Genomic DNA, 12,774 nt, shown 5'->3' with positions numbered 1-12,774 from the left:
GGCTAGTAAGGAATAAACTCAATTTCTATGCCACGTACGTTGGCGTTTTATAAATATAGATTTTTTTTTACTCATAAAATTTGTATATTATACAAATTTATCTGTAAACAGACTAATAATACTTTTTTAATCACCTTATTAGCAGACTTCTTCAATCCAACGGCTCTTGGTGCTGTCTAATATGCATAGACCACTGCTCATTATACAGACATACACAAAAACAAAAGGACAGAATTGTTGTCAAGATGCATTTTGAGAATCTGCTGTAATTAAATAATATCTTTCATTCTTTCATCACTTTCTTTTTCGACTTCTCCCCCCATTTGTGCCTTAATAAGTCCCTTTCTACCCAAACATTCATTTAAGTTTCCCCTATGATTTCAGATTCACCCAATGATAGTGAAGCGTTTAAAAAGACCAAGGAGATAACACTCCTTCTTTTCGTATTTACTTTTATCTTAATAATTCGATGCAATAATAATGTAAGCTATATGTGTTTTTTTCTATGCTGAATTAGTATTTGGAGATGTTTTTTCAAGTTAAAAATGTAAGCAAATATGAGGATTATTCGAAGTGCAATAAGGATTATTCCAGTAAGCCTGTCAACAAAACTCTTGTAATCTCCGTCTGTTACATCAAAGAGTGAGAACATTTCTACCACGTGTTTTCCAGATAGAGCAAGCAATCGTATGCTCTCGAAAGTGAAAGTTACTCATCTGGGTCAAGGTGCAGCCCGAAACCCGTTTTAGATCTTCATAGAAATAAGATTTCATATTGACAAGGAAACTGCCGTTCCGCTATCAACATTTACAGTTTTCTAGAATGGTAGCTGCCTTTTTCGCTTCATTCATTAAACTTCGTTAATATTTTTTTGTATTTAAAAGAGATAAATTGTTATTTATGTGAGTCCTTTCTTTTCATAATAAGGAAAATTAAACGCCTCATTTGGAAGGTTTATTGAGATGTAACATTAACGGAGTTAATGTTTTGATATGCCCTTTGTAAGGAATATTGCAAGGTATTTCCTTTAAATTTTTATTGGTTTGATTCAGTATTGTCGGAGATTTGTCGTTCAATGGCACTAATGAAAGCGTTAATGATGCAAAAGCTTTTGAATTCAATATATTAAGGTTTTAAATGTAAAAAGATTTTGACGAAGCATTGTATGCACGAATATTAAATAATTATTATAGATAGAATTACAGCTGATTAAAAAAAATTTAAAATCATTTTCTCGTTTACGGAATATGTAACAAGAAAAAAAAAAAAATCAAACTTGAGATTTGATGAATCTTCTCACATTTTAGACCACCGTGATTCCCCTTTTATTCCTTCTCCCTCCAAAAAATAATTTTTAGCCTAATATCTCTAATAACTGAAAAAAAAAAAACCTGCTATAAGGGGAAGAAATTTCCGGATTTATATCAAATTGTCGATTTAGAACTCTGTTCATGGGAAGTTTGTCTCTCTATCAAGCATTTATGAAGACGTTAACTCGAAAGCGCAACAAACAAGATAAATGCAATTTAGCTGATAGTTTTTACATAAAAAAAATGTAGTATCAATTTTATACATAATAGATCAATGGAAAAAGCTCTAAAATGCAGTCCTTCTATGAAGCCGAATGCAAAATATGTAATTTATTAGTGCACAAAAAACTCCAGGGGAATAACTTTCTCTGGTTTATTATTTTTGAAATTCTCATCCAATTGAGTCAAAAGCAGGAAATATTAGTCATAGAAGAAAACGTTATTAAATCGATTAAACCTTTGAATTCCGTCAGTGAAGTTTTGAATTTTATAAAGACTTGATAAAAAAATAGTCGAAACAAATACTAAATCATGTATAATGACTGATTAAAGTAGATAATAGTAAGCGAATAGTAATGAATAAATCACATTTGATAATTTAAATATAATTTTTTTTTTTGTATTTATCTGCAGATTATAAGTTTAGATACAATTCAATGAACCAGTTCTTTATTGTGAAACGGCTCTTTTTTGTAATTTTTATTAAGAATATTATTCGTTCAGTCATTTGCTCCAATCTCGGAAACATATGAATTTGGGTCTTTAAAAGTTTTAAAGGGAACTTAATTTAAGTTCTATTAAGAATTGAAATGCATTATTAAAAGGAAGGTATAAAAGGAAATCAAAGGTTGTTCAGCATACAATCGAATTCCTGGTTGAAATCTTAGTTTAAAAGAGATGTAAATGCTTGCATCTAGCTTCAAGTTTACTGCCTCATAAAGTATCATTTACAATTAAGATATCACATTTATGGAAATATTACTTTTACTTTAACCCTTTAAAGGGCCATTTTTTTTCTAGTCATATTATGTTAAAATAATTTTAGGCTTGAAATTAGAATAAGAAAAGGGATTTATTTAGCTTATTAGATAAATTTAATTTGATTAATTAATTAATTAATTTAGTTAATTAATAATTAAGTAACAAATCAAGACACATCATTTTGATTGAGATAAAGAACTAAAGCATCCAAATTTCTGTCTTTCTAAAAAAAATTGTCAGAACTTATGCCAACCTACAAAATTTCATACAAAGATTGATAAATTTGGTGGGAAACATACTTCCCACGGCCTTAGAAAGTATTAAACCCTTATATGCAACTGAGAAAGGATACAAAAATAAAAATGAAGTAAAAAATTGAAAACAGAAAGAGAGCTTTACATCTCAAGAAATAAAAAAAAATATTGCTGATATAGCTGTAACGGATATTCTCAATAAAGTGAAAGTCATCTTCCTGAATATTTCTTGTACACTTTCTAACAGTGTCATGATCGCCTCCCGTATAAAATTTTGGAATTCAAGCAAAGTCGTAGACCTTAAGCTATGAATGCTGAGATTTTTATTTTTAGAATCTCGCATGTTCTGTGTCTCTTAGTGAAGAAAATCGAGCATGCATTTTGCACACCTTTTTTCGGAGCTAATTAAGCCAAAATTTGGCACAAAATCATAATTTTAGTCATACTATCACATACCAAATTTTATTGATATAAATCATTGGCATTGAGAAGTTATAACGTTTACATGCATGTGAAAATGCAGATTAACAAACGGTGAACCTCTTATTGAATTTGGTTCAAAATTTGAGGATGATTTATATTTTAGGGGCTAAATCTGTGCAACAAATTTTATCCGTATAGTCTTTACGGTTTATTGTTATCTTATTCACTTGTTTTTGAATAACTAAGTAGACAGATTTTGTATGAATGTATTTCGTTCAAAATTTCAAATTTGGCAATCTTCAAACCTTGGTATGTTGGTAAAAGAAATCTTCAACTTTGGTATAAGACCTCATTCCAAATTTCATCATCTATCTTTTTTAAGTCAGAATATTTCACAGATTGACAAATAGATATAATTCTAATAATGCAGAGTTTCTGAAAATTTTTGAATCTTAAGCTTTTGATGATTACAAACTTGTTCTTTGTATACTTAATGTGCGAAAAAGCAATTATAAAAATGCAATTAATGGTAATGACTGCATAAACATTATAAGTCATCGGCATACATAGTCGCTATTCATTATCAAAGAATCGTATATCCGATATCAGTTGTATAAGACATACTATCTTTTGCATTTTGAGTGACGAGATATTGCTTAAGTAATAATAAAAGCAAATTTAAAAAGTGAAATTCAATGAATTATTTTTATAAATTAATACTGCGTTCTTATTTACCATTTTAATTCAACTAACAAGGACATTTTTTAAAAATTTCCTTTTAATTTATAGAAGTTGCATTTATTTTACAAGATTTCTAGCACTTTTATAGAAATAACCTGGGAAGTGTTAAATTTTGTTGAATAAATTTTAATTAAATTGTACTCTTTAAAAAAAAATCAATCTCCAATTCTCCTTTATTTTTTCGTGTTGTACAGTAACATATTAATAATAAAAAGGACTTACTTTATGTAAGTAAAAGTGAACTTGTACGTAACATACAAGATTTTTTAGCAGCTTTTTTTATGAATAGATTTATTCATGTAATAGTTAATATATTAGAATCCGAATTTCTCAAATATTCTTTTGCGTGTTTTCGTCCTTTTTTTTTTCTTCTTTAGTTGATTTTTCTCCACGTTATTGTTCAACTCGACAGTCCTTCCTTTTTTTTTTTTTTGTATTGCTTTGTTTCGGAGAATTTTCACAGCTTATTACTTCCGGAAACCCAATGGAGGAGATTTGGGAATGTCCACCTGTTTGTGGCACACTTTGTTAAGACCTACTTCCACCCCCGGTGACCACTCTTTATTCGGCCGTTTCATTAGCAAGTGATACGAGTACATTGTTTCACTTCCTTTATTTGAACGACCGGACAATTGTTCGCGGAATGAACGAGAATTTCACTTCCCCATCTTAAAGAGAACTATCTTGCTTACACGCAATTGGTTAATATTTCTAATAAGAGTTGGACCATTGTGTTTATTAAAAGTACAATGATATCACAGTTTCATTTATTGGAGACGACAGTAAGTAGTTTAGTCACAAACTTAAACAACAACTTGGGAATCTTGCAGGGAATTCGTTAAATACTTGGGATGAATCTCATGGCTAAATCGTGCGGATAATTCACTAAATATTTGTGATGAATCACATCAATAAATCTTAAAGTAGGCGTTAAAGGAATGAAACTAGATTCAAACTTGGTGTCTATTGAAATCTCTCTAAAGCAATAGAACTCGGAAAATGACAGCATTTTAATTCCATTACTATCTTTACTTCACCGATTGGATCTTTCTTTATCTTTATCATCTATTTTTATTCCATCGATTGTGTACATCAAGAATCTTTTGATAATGAGAAAATGATATGGTACATATTACTCATCGGAAAGTGGTGTAAATTTTGATGAGCAAAAAAAAAAAAAAAAAAAAAAAATCACTTTAATGCATTAATTACTATATGAAACAAACATGTCTCGGGAGTATTTTCCTGTCGGTTCGTATGAATCACATAAGCTTCACATGCTTGTATTTATAATGAGTGAATTTCTCCCCATGGCCCATCAGCTTCAAATAATATTTTGTGCTGTGGCCATTAACATAATAAATAGCACACCATTTCAAGTAATGTAAATATTATGACCCAGTATCTCGCATTAGTAGTATAGTATTTTTATTTTTTGGCTCGAAATTGTATTTCTTTTACAATATTCTTTTTCATCTTTATAATCAGTGTATAGCTTATATAAAAAATTTAAAAAAAGATTAACTAACTGAACTTTAAGAATTTAGTTTCTCAAAATCTTGAGCTTTTCTGTTTTGCACTACTCATAGATTATGATCTTTCAGTTTTAGTAAATAATAGCAATTCATTATAGGTACTGCCTTGAAAATTATTAACTGTAGGCACGTGCTACCATTAGAGGATTAACCAGAACAGTTCCGGTTTGCAAATTTTGGCTTCAGCTTAGTCCTTATGCCACACCTCCAATACTTAGAGCGTCCGGCGTTGAGTTTAGATATGAAGGTTTAATTTAGTTACACATAAATGAAAACAGCAATAGCTACAAAAGTGCAACATTAGCACTTACAAGAATTTTGCCTTCAAGGACAAAAAAATTATTTTGGTTCCGGTTTGATCAGAATATTAAGTACTTATGGCTCAATTTTTCTGAGAAAAATGAAGCATTTAACGTCCATTATATAAATTGAAGCTCCTCAGCAATTTCTTTCAATGGAAATCATTTTGAAAAAAAAAGCAACAACAGAAAACAAATTATTATATTTAATCAAAAAAGAATTTTAAAAGAGAAAATTCAATTTTTTTCTCTCTTCCACCATTTTAAAAATGATGTCTGTGAGATTATCTGTCAACTTAACACCTAGCTGTTACAGACGTTCATGAAAAGGTTGCTCCCATGTAGATATTAAATATATTTATTCGTTATAAAACCTAAAGCTAAAATAAATTTTAGAATGTTAAAGAAATAAGAGTAAAAAATAGCAAGGTGGTTGAATTTTCATAGTTGAGGAGATATTTTTTGAATTTAAAGATTTCTTATTTTTTTAGAGGGGGATGATAAAAATTTTGATGTTTTAGTTGGAAAACATCAAAATTATGAAATAATAACAGCGACAAAGGACAATGAAAAATTTTTTTAAATACATTTTTGAGGTTTGCACCTAATACTAATCAAAAATATTTTGTTGCATAATGCTTCGAAATAAAACTTTCTTACGCTTTCTTATAAGTGAAATTCTGAAAGAATAATTTGTATGGAAAAATATGAATGAGTCAAAAGAAAAAAAAAAGATTTTTTTTTAATGTTATGCTTCGTATAACGAAAAAAGCATGTTGAGATAAAATGCTTCTTCCTATTGATTTTGATCTAAAATAAGCACGATTAAATATGGATAAATAATCAAATTTATGGATAAATAACAAAAATTTATTTTTCTGACTTCAGAAATTCTTAAATGCTGATATTTATCAAAATCTTGAGGACGAATTTTACGATTTTTGAACACTTTGCATTTATTTTAGTAATAAAAATGGCATAAGCAATTGTTTTATCATAATCTTAAATAGTATTCTTTAATTTTTCAGATTTCAAGGAATATTGATGAAGAAGCATTATTCAACGAAAACGACTGAATATTTGCATTGAAGTGAGAGACAAAGTTTTACACTTATAGTTAAAAAAAAATAAAGATTGAAATTTATGTCAAAGATCTTACTAATCATTCAAAATGCAGTAAACCAGAATTTATTACGTAAGTGTAAATTTGTGGCAAACAAATGTAATTACATTTTATACAACTATTCGACATCTGTTACTTCTTTGAAGTAAAATTTGTTTCTTAGTTGGTATCAAAACAAGCACTTATTTTAGATATGTCCATCCACTTAATTAAAGAAATGATCTTCTATATACTACTAACTGCTTTCTGCAACAAGCTAATTCGGTTGGAATATTAGTTGCATTTCGTATCAATCAAACCTTCTGCACTGTTTTTAGCACGATAATGTTTATAGGCAAACTATTAATAAATTGACAAAATAACGAAAAAACTCGATTAAAGCATTTTATAGGATAGACATTCGAGCCTACTCGAGCAAATTTAGCCCGTAATGATTTCTTAAATCGTAGATGTTCACTAAAAAATGTTTTTTTTTTTATATTAACTAGATTTTTAGTTATAAATTAATCGAAATGTTAATGATTTCCCTCAAAACTTTCGAAGTTTATTATTGCACGAAAATTATCCCTACAGTACTTGAAAAAATTAACGATGCCAATTTTATTTTCAAATAATTTTTTAAATTTAATTTTCAATAACTGTTAAGAATATTTTTCAACATTTAACATTACAGTTCTCGCATTTATATGTACGTACGTTGTGAAGGCATTAAACACACTTCTTTTATGTACTCAATATGGCTTTAGAAGTAAGAGAAAATTTAAAAAATAAATTGAAAATAGATGGATTAGGGCTAGAAATTATCATGCTACGTGTTTCAAGCTAGAAGCTTTAAATTTTTTTCTCTTTAATTTACCTTTAATGAGGAGTTTAAAATAGATTTTAACTCATATAATTTTAAGAGCGTCATCCCAGTTTTGCTTCTTGCCCCCCCCCTCTAATGTTTTACTTTGTAATCATTCATTAAGTTTGAATTTTAATGCAAAAGAAAAATGATCTGAAATGATATAAAATAATATCCAGTGTTCAGAGAGGAAACATTATCATGATATTAATAAAAACTAGAAAGAAATTTCTCTTAACTTATCTGTTCCCTAAAATTTGTTTTGTTTTCCTATCCCCATCATAAAAAAATGTGATTGTGAATTTTAAAAATTCCTAGTCACGAATATTCAGAACAATTTGTATAGGGTAGAATAAATTATTTTAATCTTTTAATCACTTTACAAAACGTGGTATATTATTTTTTTAAATAATTATTTCGATTTTTAATTTTGTGTGCTTGAAATCTTGTAATCGATTTTAAACTAACTTCTCGATGAGTTAATGACCTGGCATGGCGGCAGTGAAAGTTTTTAGTCTATTACAAAATTTGTACTGAACAAACAAACAAATAGGTAGATAAGAAAACGAGCCAGTATTGCTTTGCTATCCAGTTCTGAACTAAATTTAAATTTTAAAATGTTCAGCTCATTGCGAAGTTGGTTTAAAACTGATTGAAAAATTTGTGCTGAACATACAAAGATATAAAGCAGAAAGCGAGTTAATAAAAACGTGTTGAATTTGTAAAGCTTAAGAAAGGCTGAGAACGCTCTGAGTGTTCAGATTTTAATTTAGAGAGTAGAGCACATGAGCTTTTCTTTCTTCGTAATAATGAAGAAGACCAAGAATACAATTTGATCATTTTCTTTTCGTCCAATTGGAAGTAAAATTTGACACAAAACTGCAATTTTGGTAACAAGATCACACATCATATTGCATTTATCTAAGCCTATGTTTTTGAACTATCGCTTTCAAATGCTCAGACCGATGGACAGCCAACCGCTGGATGGATTTAGTTTAAAACTTGATACAAGCCTACATTCCAAATACTAAAATTGTATTTTAAATTTATTTAGGGTTTCTTTTTTTGTGTGTGTATTTTCGAGTTACCATGTTCAATTGCAATCGGACAGCTAAACAGACAAATTCCTACGAATGGATTTCTTTCACAATTTGGCATAAAAACAATATATAAAATTTCACCTCAGCTATAAACGTTTATGAATATATTTTTAGGATTCAGGATGGTAAGATTCATGGTTCATAAAGCTTAGTCGTTATCTTGAGTTCAATTTTTTTAACATTGCAATATTTTCTTTTTTGTATGCTTCATGTACGAGAAATAAAAAAAAAGAAAGAAATTCTAACCTTTTATCTGAAGCGCTGTAGAATATTAATATTATCATGTTAAAAAGCAATATTTATTTAATCGGCTAACTTTCTATAAATGCAGTTTTTCCCGTTTCTAAATAGGTTTACAAATTCATAAAATCGTATAAAAGCAAAATATTATGCGAGATATTATCTTAAATTTGAGGGAAATTATTTAAACATATATTGGCAATTAAAGGTTTTTTTAATGTATTTTTACCTTTTTAGTTAAATTAAAAGTTATATTGTCAAAGCCGATTCCATATTTAAACAGACAGTAGTGAATTTCTGTAACGACTGAATGGTAAAAAATCTTGTGCATATGCTTTTGTATAAAAAATTTCGAAATATTTATCACTAATTAATTAAAAATTCAATGGAAATAAAAATTGTTCGCTTACATTTTTTCAAATGAATGGTAAAAATCTGCTGTACCAACCATTTAAATTTTGAAGAATTTATTAACATTAAAGAAAAAATTGTATGGTGCTGAAATTTATACAATTAAAAAATCAATTTGAATTTGGCACAGGCGTAAAAAAATTATCTTTTTGCCCTAATATGCTCTGTAGTTTTTAAGGAAAAACGTTGAAATTTCTATTCATTTTTAACATTAAAAATTAAATAAATATTGTAAAAATTTATTTCATAATATCTACTAACCCAAGATGTCAATATGTACCATATTTCATAGTTCAAACAAATTTTTGGTAGCTCTTTAGTATATCCAATAGTCATAGCATTCAGTTTACAGATATTGTATCACACTAAAATGTTATCTTACTAATAGTGCATGCACCAGATGTGGTTCATAATTTTTATTACAATCTTCATTTTATAGCAAAATTAGTAGCAGATTACAATACATAATGCGCTAGTTAGTCATTGACGGTTAAAGAGTTAATTTTTAAAAATTTCTCACCTGATCTGAGCTCATCGAAGAATCTGCTCCTCAGCTGCGTGATGAGTTCATCGGGCACTTCCCATTTATTTTTGAATAGCGGCATGGTGAAAGAAAGGCAGAAAGTGAACCGCACGTGATTAAGACGGGTGAATGTGGACGAATGTTGAGGATGGTGGACTCGATGCGTTTGGATCGGTAATGATTCGAAACTAGTTTCTCAACCTCACTTTCATCACTCCCTTGGTAGGGGGACCACGTTTCTACCTCGAAGTTTTCACCTAGGTGCTTTTGTTTGTTTATTTACTTTCGCTCAGTTTTGATACGTCAGATGTGACGTCAAGGTCAAGATTCGTAGATTTTATCAATTGACAGTGGAACAATTAGTTTGTAAACAACGACTCGATTAGAGAGCTGCGGACAGTGTGGCAAAGATAACCGGTTGCAGGCTTTTCTTTTCTTTCTTAGGTTTTATTTAACCTTCTTAGATTTTAAATGATAAACTCATGCTGAACTTGATATGGAGAGCTCGTGTCAGATTGTGCGAGGGACAAAAAATGAGTAAATCAAAATAATGTTTTAAATTAAAAGATTTGCATTTTTAAGACGTCACGTGAGTTTTTTTTAATGGCGCCTAGGAAATGTTTTTGCTAAACATTGTAGCAACACGAGAAATATTCAGAGGCAATTATTTAGACAAAAATAAGTAAATAAAAATATATTTTATACCATACGCTTAGATTAACAAATTTTAAGTTTGTTTGGGTTTTGGTGTAAGAGACATACTTATTTTTCCGTAAGCAGAATATAATTTTAAATTAAAAATTGATCAACAATCGATTAAAAAAAATTAAGGGGAATTCGGGTCCATAATTTGAAATATAGTAGCATGATAATGTTTCGAGCCTGTTTTATCTATCTTTATTTATTTTTAAAATTATATCTTTATTATATAGTAGTAATAATATGTCCAGAAAAAATATATTTTATATCGTATCGCACTGATATACATAGATCCGGTTTCTGAAACGATGAAAAGCATACTTAAAATAAAATTTTTAATAAAATAAACTTAAAATAATTTTAAAATTTATTAAATTTTGAAGAGAAAAATTTTATGACAATAAAATTGAAATTCATAAAAAGTTAATTTAAAGTGGCGTAAAAGTGATTTTTCATTGATAATATGCTCTGAATTGACTAAGACAAAGTCTTTCAATTTCTATTAACTTTTTGTTTAAAGATTAATTAAAATTTTAAAATAGGACAATTCTTTTTTCATATTTTTGAAAATTTTGGGAAGTTACATACATATCTATCACGATATTAAAGTTCTTGTTGCGACCATAGTTACAGGAGTAATATTTTATAGCATATTTTTTTAAGATTTGGGAACACTTTTTTCGTATTTTGTTTTAGAGTTCATATGAACATTTTTTAACGATTAATATTATTATTAGATGAAGAATAGTTTTTGAGAGCTATTAGAAATCATCTGAATGTGCTAATTTTTATAAAGTTTTTCTGCAGATGATTGTATTACGGTTTTCCATTTTCTACATTGTCAATGGAATATACCCTTCAGACCTATGAGAAAAAAAAAGTTACTTCTATTTATTCCAAACCGAAGTTCAGAAAAAAAATTATATGTATCAAAAATATTTATCCCTATTTGGATGGGCAACCGTAAAAAGAGGATAAAATACTTCCGACAAGGTGGTTAGTTCTCGCTTTCTGGGCGGATAAAGTCACAGTGTGGAGTTCGTCTTTTCCTTACCGAAGATGAGACATACTTCCTGTGGGAGACGTTGTAAAATGTATAGTGGTAGTCATTAGGATTATCATATTTCCAGACAGAATGCTAGCGAGACGATGCGGGCCGTTCAGTTTACCCCGAAAACTATAGCAGGGCGGTTATTAAGAAAATTCTTTAATTTTTATTATTACTTAATATAAAGCGTAAAGACTTTAAATTTTTTAATGCCGGACTCATTTAGATAAGTGTAAAGACTGAAAAAAATTACCGTAACTTTATTCATTTAAATAATAGGAGAGGAAAAAGGTTTTATTTAGGGTAAAATAATGAAAGGCAGCAAAGGTACTATATATATTTTTATCCCTTTAATGTGTATTGACTAAAAGACAGTGTATATATTTTGTAGCCAGTAAAGATTTTCTTCATAAAACTATTAAAGGAAAATAAACGTTATCCAGTTGATAAATAATAATATAAAAACTGACTTCAAATGAAATATATGCACTGAAGGACGAATATTTGAAGGTAAGTTTAGACGTAAAATTTAAAGCACAGAAAGTGTATTTTGTGTTAGTCTTTTATCATCAATTAAGTTTTTCTAGAAATAATTTCGCGCCAGTGGCCTCACAGTACTAAAATCCGTTATTGCTCCGATGATAACAGAATGCAGATAATTGATTGCATTTAATCATTCCCTATAATCAAACAAACCATCTTTATCAGGAATTCAAATATTGACCTAAGACGAATTGTCTTAAGAGATAAAAAGTATCTTCATATGGGAATTATTTATGCATAACTACCATTTGTAAAAGATTTTTATATATTAAAATTTTTAGAAAAACAATTGCGATCGTTCCTTTTGAAATAGTATAGAATGGTTTACTTTTAACTGATAGTTCTCTTTTACTTAACCCGAATTTCATTACTTCATGAACTGTGGATGAAAACTTCAATATCTATTTAATAGTTTAGAATTACAAAAAAATTTGAACTTTGTATTGTTGTTTACCGTGAAGTTTGCAGAAATAGAATTAATTTATCTATATCATTATCAAAATGCAGAATGGTTTAGGACTTGGCATGCATTCGTTAACGATATGAAGGAAAACTATTTAATAAGTTTCAATCAAATGGAATTATCCTTACCCTGTGACCAACGTTTCGCATGCAAATAGAAATAATAAGGAACAAAAGAAACATAGGAAAATTATTTCATATTCTTAACCCAGTGTAGCCAAAGAATATTTTCACTATC

General features: G+C 28.7%; 1 protein-coding gene across 1 annotated transcript in view; it reads right to left on the bottom strand.

Annotated features, from left to right (window-relative positions):
• The window catches only part of LOC129978116 (motile sperm domain-containing protein 2-like), a 45,578-nt gene extending 35,472 nt beyond the window's left edge, over positions 1-10,106 (bottom strand). Inside the window, exon 1 of the mRNA XM_056090610.1 lies at positions 9,782-10,106. Coding sequence (XP_055946585.1) covers positions 9,782-9,866 — 85 coding nt within the window. The 5' untranslated portion in view covers positions 9,867-10,106. The remainder of the gene's footprint in view (positions 1-9,781) is intronic.
• Between the last annotated feature and the right edge of the window lie 2,668 nt (positions 10,107-12,774).

This window comes from Argiope bruennichi, chromosome 1, assembly GCF_947563725.1.
Source record: "Argiope bruennichi chromosome 1, qqArgBrue1.1, whole genome shotgun sequence".
Classification (NCBI taxonomy): domain Eukaryota; kingdom Metazoa; phylum Arthropoda; class Arachnida; order Araneae; family Araneidae; genus Argiope; species Argiope bruennichi.
Note: the sequence above shows the minus strand (reverse complement) of the source record. Positions and strands in the feature narration are given on the sequence as shown.